Here is a 12,320-nt window from a genome sequence, read left to right as displayed (position 1 = left end):
GTCACAATTTTCCAAAAAATACAAATTCAACAATATAAACATAGTTATCATTAACTTAGAAATTTCAAGTTGGCAACATTGGTTTAATTGACATGACAGCATAGCAGCTGTCACACGTGTCAAATTACGTGGTACGTTCTTTATACCATACCTTGTATAATAATTTATGATATTTTTATGCAAGAAAAACTTTAAAATCTATTTAATTTTTCGTTATAAGTTGGCCCCAATTACGAGTTTACAAATTTAAAAAAATTGTAGTGAAGAATTTATTAATTTTTTTTTTAAATGGGACATTCTGTATATTTATCGAAAATATGTCCGTATATATGTCGAAATTTATGAACCACCTAGTAAGTTCTATATTTGGTTTAAAAATTATAGTGCGGGATAAGTCGAAAAAATTATATTGGTACTTATAGAAGACGAAAATTCTGGAATATTTTCATAAAAAGTTGTAAAAAAAATAATTCTTGTACTGAAAATATCGAAAGAAATGAACTTAAAGACGTACACAAGCCGAAAAGTTGATTTTTCAACCGAAAATAATTTTAAAAAACCGAAAAAAAGTTACGTAAATATTATCAACCGTTCGAGAAATGATTTGTGAGTGATTTTCGTCAACAAATGCTTCTAAATATCCTTAATTTCAAGTCTCTTCTCTTCTGAAAATATTTTTTTTAAAAAAATTGACGTTTCTCTAAGTACGCCCCTGGTTAGTGCACCGTGGCACGGTAGTACACTCGTAAGACGTCTATTTTTAATTTCGCATGAATCACGGAGTTAATTCAAGAACAATACTGTCGTAAATTACGAAAAAAATTCTTGTGTCAATCAAAAAAAAAAAAACCAAAATGTTGGGTTTCGAAACAAAATTAATTTTAAGCGCGGAATTATTTTATCGTAAGCAATTTAACGATTAGAAATTTCTCTAATTGACGATCTATGTATAAACTAACAAAATTTAACGTAGATTTCATTAGATTCAATTGTAAAATTAGTATAACATTATTTCTCCATTAAAGGAGTATAAGGACGTAGTTTCAAAGTTTATAGTTTACCGTAATTTTCCACGGCGGAATCATTATTTCGCGCATTCAGCACTGGAAATGTATAAAAGAATTTAGTTGTAATCAAATAAAAAATTTTTATAGTCTCGTAATAAAATTCGAAATTAAAAACTAGAATAAAAGTTATGAGCAATAGAATATTCCGTTTTATAAGGGTCGGTTTTAAATAATTTCATTATAAAAATTTGTATACCGATATTATTGAATTTTTAATTCTCAGACATTTTTACATATTTTTTCATAAATCGTCTTGATTCTACGTCAATTTCGATCTTTATCAAAATATGACTTGTCCGGACACATCCCAAACTTTTTTTAAGAATTTGACTTATTTGATCACATCCATAGTTTATTTATTGATAATTTCTCCGATTTTTTACTTTTTGGACCTTACAATATGATATTTTTTTATAAATCGTCTTGATTCTACGTCAATTTCGATCTTTATCAAAATATGACTTGTCCGGACACATCCCAAACTTGATTTTAAGAAATTGACTCATTTGTCAAGAATTTCTTCAATTTTTTTTAATCCTTAGATCTTTTTATACGATTTTTTTGATAAATCGTATCATTTTAAGGTCTATTTCGATACAAAATTAATTTCGAAAAACAATAAAAATTGACGTTTCAATCTATTTTCGGTAATTATCAAAAAAATGACTTTTTGGCATCCATTCATAAATTGTTTTCGAGCATTTGACTTGATGGCACACATCCAAAACTTGATTTAAAGTATTTGACTTGTTGGCACACATCCAATCCTATGTTTTCAAGAATTTCTTCAATGTTTTCACTTGTTGAACTTTCTAAGTTGATTTTTTTTGATAAATTGTCTTCATTTTCGGTCTATTTCGATTAAAAACAAGTTTGAGAAAACAGGTAAAATTGAAGTTTCAATATAGTTCGACCTTCATCAAAGTATGACTTGTTGGCACACATCCATGAATTATTTTGTAGGATTTGACTTGTTGGCACACATCCAAAACTTGATTTAAAGTATTTGACTTGTTTGCTCACATCCAATGTTCAGTTTTCAAGAATTTCTTCAATGTTTTCACTTTTTGGACCTCCAAATATGATTTTTTTGATAAATCTTCTCCATTTTCGGTCTATTTCGATTAAAAACAAGTTTGAGAAAACAGGTAAAATTGAAGTTTCAATATAGTTCGACCTTCATCAAAGTATGACTTGTTGGCACACATCCATGAATTATTTTGTAGGATTTGACTTGTTGGCAGACATCCAAAACTTGATTTAAAGTATTTGACTTGTTTGCTCACATCCAATGTTCAGTTTTCAAGAATTTCTTCAATGTTTTCACTTTTTGAACCTCCAAATATGATTTTTTTGATAAATTCTCTTTATTTTCGGTCTATTTCGATTAAAAACAAGTTTGAGAAAACAGGTTATAATTGAAGTTTCAATCTAGTTCGATCTCCATCAAAATATGACTTGTTGGCATACATCCATGAATTATTTTGAAGGATTAGACTTGTTGGCACACATCCAATGTTCAGTTTTCAAGAATTTCTTCAATGTTTTCACTTTTTGAACCTCCAAATATGATTTTTTTGATAAATTCTCTTCATTTTCGGTCCATTTTGGTTAAAAATAAGTTTGAGAAAACAGTTAAAAATTGACGTTTGAACCTGTTTAGGTAATTATCAAAATATGACATGTTAGCACACATCCATAAACTTTTTTCAAACATTTGACTTGTTGGCACACATCCCAAACTTAATATTAATTATTCGACTTGTTTGAATACACCCAGAGCCCATTTTATAAGAATTTTTTCAATTTTTCACCTTCTTGGACCTTTCAATTTGATTTTTTTTGCCAACCACAATCTTTGAGGAATAAAGTATGACTCGACCCTTGTTGTATTAGAGGGTGACTGTGTGTGATACATATTAAAAAAAACCGATTTAAACCGCCAATAATTCATAGAATTATTTTTATATTTAGGTGTTTGTTGCAAGTTAAAACTTTATAAAATTCAAATCGACGGATGTAGCTGTAAATTTTTTGGAGTTGCGTTCGTTTCCCGCCACTTACATACAGTCCCTGCGGTGGATTAACACAAACAGCGGTTGATATATTTTTTTTTGGTCTGTACTTTGGTTTAATCATTAACAATAAAAAATAAAGGTACAATTCAAAAAAGTTCATGCTCCAGATGTTTCACTTGTTCATATAAATTAAAAAGAAAAAGAAACGGATATTAATAATAATAATAATAAAAACAATAACTATTCGTCCGACTAACGTGAAAATAAGCCGGCTGGAAAAATAGTCACTACCAACAAACTAGGTAGACTCCAAAACAAAAACGAAATTAATCACTCAACGTTATTTTCACATATATATGGCCTAGATTTTTTTCAAAATTTTTTTATATATGTAAATAAACAACATAGGATGTGCTTTACGCGCTAGAAGCCACGAACAACATAAAAATAAAAGAAAAACTTCGTCGAACCAACACGACATAAATAAACCCCATTAAAAGGAAAAAAAAACAAGAAAATAAAAGAAAAAATCGGTTTAGATTAAACGGAGTTCTGTGAAATAATGTTAGCGGTAAGCTAATTTTTTAAACGGTAAAAATAACAAAAAATACCATCAACTTTTTAATATATACAGGGTGTTTATACGAGAAAACATAGAAAATGACGACGAACATTTTTTTTTCGTTTTTTTTTAACATTCTCTAAACATTTACAATATTTTTGGATGAGGTAATTTTTCTTTAAAATCAAAGCTTTTAATAAAAAAATTCAATAAAATCAATTTTTTTATTTATCGATATTTTTTCCTACTCAATTTATCAGTTTCAAAAAGAAACTTTGAGATTATTTTTTTTTAAATATGCAGAATTTACAAGAAAAATTTCGAAAATAAAAATACCAATACTTTTGAATATATACAGGGTGTTTAAACGAGAAAATATAGAAAATGGAAACTCGAAATTTTATTTTTCGTCTTTTTTTTAATATTATTTAAAATATTTTTGGATGTCGTAATTTTTTTCCAAAATCAACAGTTTCCCTAATAAAATTCAATAAAATCAATTTTTTTAATTTATTAATAATTTTTTCTATTTAATTTATTAATTTAGAAAAAATTTAAGGTGAAATTTTTTTCAATACATTCGAAAATAAAAAGAATTGATATAAAATAGGTGGGGAACGTTGAAAAATATCCGTGGTTAATCGTAAAGAAATAAATAGATTTTTTTTAATTTTAACGAAATTATTTGGATAGATTGTGACAATTGAAATTTATCAAAAAAAATTCATATACAAATGGATCAAATAAATTTTGTCCCTTTGTATAGAGTTTATTTTAACAAAAAACCAGAGCCATGATGGTCTCCAAAAATTGCAAAAAAAATATTTTATTCTAAATGATTGATTTTAACCTAATAATGATTCTGGGAATTAAATTATTTTCCATTTATTTATTAGAATTACGTCGTTTACGATTATATTTTTAAGAATTATTTAAATTTTTTTTATATATGTTTTGACCCCCTTTACAACAAATTATCATATTTAAAAGCAACTAAAATTTCATAAAACTATAAAAAATGATTTATTTTTGAAAAATTATTTACGTTTTATTGATCACAATTTTTTTAAACGAAAAAAAAACTGGGAGAAGCGAAAAATTTTTTTTTCTAAATTTAAAAGCCCCATTTTTTGTGAATATAATAAAATTTGTATTTTCATATAAATGGACGACAAACTGTACAGTTTGAAATTTTCACATATAAACAAACGATAAACAACAACAGGGCGAATCATCAGGTACGTACAGGGTGTTCCAAAGCAACAATACAAATTTATATATTTTTAATGGAACCACCAGTGTTTCATTTATTTTTAAAGTATTTTTTTCAAAAATTCCGTTTTATATTCATTTTTTTATCATTTTTGATAATAATTATCCGAAATAAATTTAATTAATATTCGTTTTATTGCAATTTATTAACAATTTAAAAATTGGACGTGAAAAAGAGAAAAACGAAAACGCGAATCAATTATTTGAAATAGTAAAACTCCCCTTGGGTTTTTATTATTAAAATTATAAGAAAAAAAAATTTTATGTCAATTAATTAATTGTGAAAAAAGTCATATAAAAGAAGAAAAATTGAATTAAACACATTAGCGCCCCCTGATTTTTATTATTTGAATTATAAAAATGTGATTTTCATTTCAATCAATCAACAGGGTAAAGTTGGGCAAAAAAATAGAAAAGAATGTACGCCCCCTCGCGTTTTTCTCACTGAAATTATGAAAAAATTCTTACTATTTCAAAAAATAAAACAAATATAGAGAGAAAAATATTTGGAAGGGAGTAACCCCCCTGAGGGTATCATTATTGGAATTGATTTCATTTTAATGCCCTTTGCTTTTTATTATTTGAATTATGAAAATTCGGAAAAGTCTTTTAATAATTTAAGTGGCCCCCTATTTTTGTTATTGAAATTATAAAAACGAATTTTAATTGCAATTAACGAAAAAAAAGTAAAACTCGATGAAAAATTGGGAAAAAAAATACAGAAAAGGCAAAGTTTCTTGTCACATTGATGCTTTTTTCCAAATTACAAAAATACGATTTTTTATTGCAATTAATTTAGGTCTAAAAATTAGAAAAAAATGAAAAAAAAAAAAAAAATGAACCAAGTATTCCATATTTGAAATTAGGGGAATAAATACGAATTCGATTAGAGAGGAATGTAAAAAGGCGAAGTTTTCTGCCACATTGAAGCCCCCCCCCCCTATTTCTATTATTCAAAATTCGGGAAATGATGAAAAACATTCTATTTTTGAAATTGGGGGAAAAATATGAATTCGAATGGAGAAAAAAGCAAAAATATATTTCAAATAGATCAACGCCCCCCTCCCCTGTTTTTCCCACTGCAATTATAACAATAATTATTAAAAAATATGATAAAAAATGTAGATTAATTTTAAAAATTTTAGCAAATTCGATTAATAAACTTTAAAAATAAAATTATATAGTTTCGTATTTTGTTTCGGCCCACAATTTTTTTTTCAGTCGTATGTTTTTTTTTTTGGCGTTTCTAGCTGACGTAAATTTTACTGGCCATTCACTTTACCAAACCGCTAGCATTTTGTTTTTTTTTTATTTTTTTCAATTTTTTCATTTTTTCGATCAAAATCTCCGTTTAATCCAAATAAAGTCGAACATCCTCGTCATATACATAATTTTGAATTTATAAAGCGGCGTTTCGACCGCAGTTAACTATTAAAAATATCTCACAGTTCATAAAAATAGCAGCTAGATCCTGAGACGCACTGCACTGGCACTGTGCTGGATAGTAGACTAGTCGGACAAAGCCCCCCTTAATACCTTTTCATATGACGAAATGTTTGAAATAATTCCCGGGCGTTGTCTGACTAGGTTTCCTTTCCTCTTCTTTGGCTAGTAAGGTTTCGAGGCATCCTTGGCTCTTTTCAATTGTACTTTTAGCCTTTTGGTGCCTATTTGGAATCCGTTCATCGCCGATATGGCTTGTTGGGCCGAATGTCCGTTATCGAATGACACGAAACCGAAACATTTCGACAGATTCGTCTGTTTATCTATAAACACCTTGGCAGATATGACGGGACCGAAAGGAAGAAACGTCGACGCCAGGTCAGTATCGGTAAATTCTTGGGGTAAATGATAGATGAATAGATTGCAACCGTCCGGACCTGAAACAAACAGAATTTTATCGTTATTATCACTATAGTTGTAAAAGTAACGACATTTTTCGCGAAAATTTCTCGATTTTAACAAATCGGGACTATAAGTAGGTTGTTCCATCGTAAATCGTGCCGTATCGAGTCTTTTTGATCTATAAACAAGTTTCGTCGTGTTTTTTAGGAGGTTATTACAAAATTATTTGTCCATAGCTCGTTGTTTTCGTGTCTGTTACTTTTCCAAGTTTTCCGAGTTTTCTTCGTCACCACTTCCCTTACATTCGAAAGGAAAAATCACTTTGACGAAATTTAATTTTTTCAAAAATTCCGACTTATATTTGAATCACCCCCGTATAATTGCTAACCAAGTGTAAAATGAATGAACTAAATTAATTTTTAATTAGGGTATACAATGGAAATAACAAAATTTCGTAAATATTAAACTTAAATATATAAATTATATTTATTAACAAAAAGCTTTATCAATATTAATAACGTTTATTATTAGTCCGGGAGCCAGGTGAAAATTCGGTTAATAATTTCGAGATGTATTAGAGGTTATGTAATAAAGCCTAGTGAACGTCAGCTGCGGCTCGGCGGGTGGGATGAGATGAGAAAAACCAAAAAAATTTAGTAATTTCCTCATAGGAAAACCTGGACTTAACTCCTACGTAAAATTTCCAAAATATCACATCTACATATAAGCTTTCATCAAAAAAAAAAAAATTATTTAACGGGAAAACACTGAAAATATAATTTTTTTTCATGTTCTAGTCAGCTGATTATTTTGTTTCCTCGAGATATTGGAAATTTTTAGTTGGCTAGATTTGTCGTGTATTTCTGTATCTGGCTCCCGGACTATACGTTCAACACTTCGTATAAAGCAATTAAACGACTTGTCTACCAACATTGCATTAAATCATAGTAAACAACCGTATAGTATAAGTGAGAATCATAATTTTATTTTCGACTAGGCTGATTGATACTGACAAATTTAATGCTTGACGTGGGCGAAAGTTTTCTGCTCGAAATATGTTAATTTCGTAAAAGACGCGCGCCTTTAGAATATGTCGAATTTTTCTTTTGAATATATTCAAAAGAAACTCGTTCCGATTTTTCTTTGTAAAACATCATGTACGTCTGAATCATAAAAAGAAAATAAAAAGAAAGAAAAAAAATGAAAAAAGCTGACGCCGTCAGGTGCGGTTTTCGTCTAATCCAAACCTTCCAATTTTGCTGTTCCATTCAGCGGTCCCATCGACTCAGATGCCGCTCCAATAAAAACGGCCTTTACAAGGGAAAAAGATGCCATCTCCAAGGACGATATTAATTTAGCATAAACATTTCGATTTTCCTACGAAGGCGACATACTAATAAGAAAAATGTGTTTCTTTTCCATGAAATTATTATAAAAAATAAATACGTCAAATACGGGGCGTCCGCCAAAAGATCAAGAACAGAACAAAGTCTAAGGCGCCTAAAATTTCGGAAAAAAAAACAATTTCTATACAGTGTATGAGATTATTAAAGGTATTAAGTAAATACAACGCGACTGAATCATTCCAAGGGGTTGATTAGGGGTGAAATCCACTGTTTGCTAGAACGAGAATTTTCCACAATAACTACAATTTAGTAGAAAACATATTTTTGGTTAAGTATTTGACTTCTCCTTGAGAATGACATAAAAAAACTTCTTCTTCTTCTTCATTATCGTACGTTAGGATTTAGTGTTTGCATCAATGGTTGTCCAATTGCAGCTGGGATGATGAAGACTACTTTTCATACCATCTTGTAGATGGTCGAGACGTATTCGGTTTTTCTTCCTTTGCAATTTTTCGTCCGTTTCACTACATCCTGGATTATCACATATTCCCCTTAACCTAACCTAACTATTACTGGTCTCACACAGTATATTCTGATTTTGCTCCTGGTAGTCATATATTTATCGCATCTTTCTGGTATCCTGATATCACTGACGCCGTTGTTGTTTGACTTTTCTCTTCATTTAGATTTCTACTACTATTTCTGGTATCCTGATACTAATCCATAACATACTATCTTTATTTATTTGCTGGTTTCACACAAGTCTCGTATATTCTGATTTTGCTCCTGGTAGTCATATATTTATCGCATCTTTCTGGTACCCTGATATCACTGACGCCGTTGTTTTTGACTTTTCTCTTCATTTAGATTTCTACTACTATTTCTGGTATCCTGATACTAATCCATAACATACTATCTTTATTTATTTGCTGGTCTCACACAAGTCTCGTATATTCTGATTTTGCTCCTGGTAGTCATATATTTATCGCATCTTTCTGATATCCTGATATCACTGACGCCGTTGCTGTTTGACTTTTCTCTTCATTTAGATTTCTACTACTCTTTCTGGTATCCTGATACTAATCCATAACATACTATCTTTATTTATTTGCTGGTCTCACACAAGTCTCGTATATTCTGATTTTGCTCCTGGTAGTCATATATTTATCGCATCTTTCTGGTACCCTGATATCACTGACGCCGTTGTTGTTTGACTTTTCTCTTCATTTAGATTTCTACTACTCTTTCTGGTATCCTGATACTAATCCATAACATACTATCTTTATTTATTTGCTGGTTTCACACAAGTCTCGTATATTCTGATTTTGCTCCTGGTAGTCATATATTTATCGCATCTTTCTGATATCCTGATATCATTGACGCCGTTGTTGTTTGACTTTTCTCTTCATTTAGATTTCTACTACTCTTTCTGGTACCCTGATACTAATCCATAACATACTATCTTTATTTATTTGCTGGTTTCACACAAGTCTCGTATATTCTGATTTTGCTCCTGGTAGTCATATATTTATCGCATCTTTCTGATATCCTGATATCATTGACGCCGTTGTTGTTTGACTTTTCTCTTCATTTAGATTTCTACTACTCTTTCTGGTACCCTGATACTAATCCATAACATACTATCTTTATTTATTTGCTGGTTTCACACAAGTCTCGTATATTCTGATTTTGCTCCTGGTAGTCATATATTTATCGCATCTTTCTGATATCCTGATATCATTGACGCCGTTGTTGTTTGACTTTTCTCTTCATTTAGATTTCTACTACTATTTCTGGTATCCTGATACTAATCCATAACATACTATCTTTATTTATTTGCTGGTCTCACACAAGTCTCGTATATTCTGATTTTGCTCCTGGTAGTCATATATTTATCGCATCTTTCTGGTACCCTGATATCACTGACGCCGTTGTTTTTGACTTTTCTCTTCATTTAGATTTCTACTACTATTTCTGGTACCCTGATACTAATCCATAACATACTATCTTTATTTATTTGCTGGTCTCACACAAGTCTCGTATATTCTGATTTTGCTCCTGGTAGTCATATATTTATCGCATCTTTCTGGTACCCTGATATCACTGACGCCGTTGTTTTTGACTTTTCTCTTCATTTAGATTTCTACTACTATTTCTGGTACCCTGATACTAATCCATAACATACTATCTTTATTTATTTGCTGGTCTCACACAAGTCTCGTATATTCTGATTTTGCTCCTGGTAGTCATATATTTATCGCATCTTTCTGGTACCCTGATATCACTGACGCCGTTGTTTTTGACTTTTCTCTTCATTTAGATTTCTACTACTATTTCTGGTACCCTGATACTAATCCATAACATACTATCTTTATTTATTTGCTGGTTTCACACAAGTCTCGTATATTCTGATTTTGCTCCTGGTAGTCATATATTTATCGCATCTTTCTGATATCCTGATATCATTGACGCCGTTGTTGTTTGACTTTTCTCTTCATTTAGATTTCTACTACTATTTCTGGTATCCTGATACTAATCCATAACATACTATCTTTATTTATTTGCTGGTCTCACACAAGTCTCGTATATTCTGATTTTGCTCCTGGTAGTCATATATTTATCGCATCTTTCTGGTACCCTGATATCACTGACGCCGTTGTTTTTGACTTTTCTCTTCATTTAGATTTCTACTACTATTTCTGGTATCCTGATACTAATCCATAACATACTATCTTTATTTATTTGCTGGTCTCACACAAGTCTCGTATATTCTGATTTTGCTCCTGGTAGTCATATATTTATCGCATCTTTCTGGTACCCTGATATCACTGACGCCGTTGTTTTTGACTTTTCTCTTCATTTAGATTTCTACTACTATTTCTGGTACCCTGATACTAATCCATAACATACTATCTTTATTTATTTGCTGGTCTCACACAAGTCTCGTATATTCTGATTTTGCTCCTGGTAGTCATATATTTATCGCATCTTTCTGATATCCTGATATCACTGACGCCGTTGCTGTTTGACTTTTCTCTTCATTTAGATTTCTACTACTCTTTCTGGTACCCTGATACTAATCCATAACATACTATCTTTATTTATTTGCTGGTTTCACACAAGTCTCGTATATTCTGATTTTGCTCCTGGTAGTCATATATTTATCGCATCTTTCTGATATCCTGATATCACTGACGCCGTTGTTGTTTGACTTTTCTCTTCATTTAGATTTCTACTACTCTTTCTGGTACCCTGATATTATTTTTTTGTTTCCCGTCCGGTATCGTGTTTCAAAAAAAAAATTGCGACCCTAATCAACCCTCCAAAATAATTCGATCGTTTTCTACTTATTTATAAATTTATTTCATTTGTCTGCATAATGATAATTAACCGATTAGATCGTCAAGTTTGGTTGTAATTTCTAAACCGCCTTTATGGGGATTGTACCGTATTTTAATTTCCCTATTCTGAATCCAGAATTCGCGTTTTTCGAACCCTCCAACGTAATACAATTTCGGGTTTATGTTTTACCACTTCCAAACACCAAATCGCGGTCTGTAATTCGTAATTTGAATTGATTTCTCTCTATAAAAGGCAAATTTTAATTACGGCTACGTAATTTTTTTTTTATTTATATTAATATCATCTGGAAAATAATAATTTTCGGATATATTGGGGCTTGGTTTCCACGAGGTTTACAATTTTCATATTAATCACCTTTCGTATGGACTCGTGTCATCCAGATTCATGTAAATAATTGTTTTTTCATCAAGATAATCAATCACGCATCGCTAATACGTCAAAATCCATTCGAATGTATTTGAACGGCAATGGATTGATGAATTTTCGACGAAATTAATCACTTACGACAACGTTTATTACGAAAACGTATTTTTCTATAACGATTTAATCCGTACAAATTACCCACACTGTATTATCGTTTTTTTTTTTTTTAAATAAAATCCGTGCGATCGAAACTCGATTTTTTTCAACTTAACCTCAAATTCATTTAAATACACCGCCGAGTTGTTGCAGCTGCCGAAATTTCGTCTGATATACTATAACCCCATTCTAGAATATCCGATTCTGGGAAATCTCCAGTTTGATATAAACAAACAAAAAGTTTTACTTAAAAAATTGGAACAGGACCGGCTTTACGACTTAAATCAGCGGGCGAATTCTTGATAATACGTTTAGAAATTCACTCAAG

General features: G+C 30.4%; 1 protein-coding gene across 17 annotated transcripts in view; it reads right to left on the bottom strand.

Annotated features, from left to right (window-relative positions):
• LOC130893243 (CUGBP Elav-like family member 2) overlaps window positions 1-12,320 on the bottom strand; it is a 208,061-nt gene that overhangs the window by 10,600 nt on the left and 185,141 nt on the right. For 9 of the 17 annotated variants that reach the window (XM_057799178.1, XM_057799177.1, XM_057799175.1 and 6 more), the window contains one exon: window positions 3,175-6,799. In XM_057799178.1, coding sequence (XP_057655161.1) covers window positions 6,528-6,799 — 272 coding nt within the window. In that variant the 3' untranslated portion in view covers window positions 3,175-6,527. Of the gene's footprint in view, window positions 1-3,174; window positions 6,800-12,320 lie in introns of those variants that run through there. The other 8 variants (XR_009059173.1, XR_009059174.1, XR_009059175.1 and 5 more) reach the window with 2 other exon arrangements.

This window comes from Diorhabda carinulata, chromosome 4 (genome assembly GCF_026250575.1).
Source record: "Diorhabda carinulata isolate Delta chromosome 4, icDioCari1.1, whole genome shotgun sequence".
Taxonomy (NCBI): Eukaryota; Metazoa; Arthropoda; class Insecta; order Coleoptera; family Chrysomelidae; genus Diorhabda; species Diorhabda carinulata.
The sequence above is the reverse complement of the archived record's forward strand: the minus strand, read 5'-3'. Positions and strand labels throughout refer to the sequence as shown.